We start from the raw sequence: 443 nt of genomic DNA on the forward strand, positions 1-443 counted from the left end.
TATGTCTTTTTAAGTGCGTTAACGTGATAAATCTTTTACTACAAATATCACACTTGTTTGGTTTCTCTCCTGTATGTGTCAAAATATGTTTTCGCAGGTTAGATGAGTCACCAGACTCCTTACTACATATGTCACATTTAAAAGGCTTCTCTCCCGTATGTGTCCTGATATGCCTTCGTAAGTGAGATTGACTAAATTCCTTACTACATATATCACATTTGAAGGGCTTCTCTCCCGTATGTGTTCTGATATGGTTTCGTAAAAGAGATTGGGAACCGATTCCTATACCACAAATATCACACTTGTAAAGATTGTCCCCTGTATGTATCTTCAGATGTCTTTGTACGTTGTTTAACCTCTTAAATGTTTTGCTACAGACATCACACTGGTAAGGTTTATCTCCTGTATGTATCCTGATATGTCTTTGTAGGTTAGATGATTGA

The 443-nt window shown here is 36.6% G+C and overlaps 1 protein-coding gene across 1 annotated transcript; it reads right to left on the minus strand.

The window, feature by feature from the left end:
• Positions 1 to 23: 23 nt before the first annotated feature.
• LOC110440655 (protein krueppel-like) lies at positions 24 to 439 on the minus strand (the record flags this gene model as incomplete). Its single annotated transcript, XM_021483820.1, has 1 exon — positions 24 to 439. A coding segment is annotated over one exon (416 nt), but the record flags the coding sequence as incomplete, so codon positions are not given.
• Between the last annotated feature and the right edge of the window lie 4 nt (positions 440 to 443).

This window comes from Mizuhopecten yessoensis, unplaced genomic scaffold (assembly GCF_002113885.1).
Source record: "Mizuhopecten yessoensis strain PY_sf001 unplaced genomic scaffold, ASM211388v2 scaffold671219, whole genome shotgun sequence".
Taxonomy (NCBI): Eukaryota; Metazoa; Mollusca; class Bivalvia; order Pectinida; family Pectinidae; genus Mizuhopecten; species Mizuhopecten yessoensis.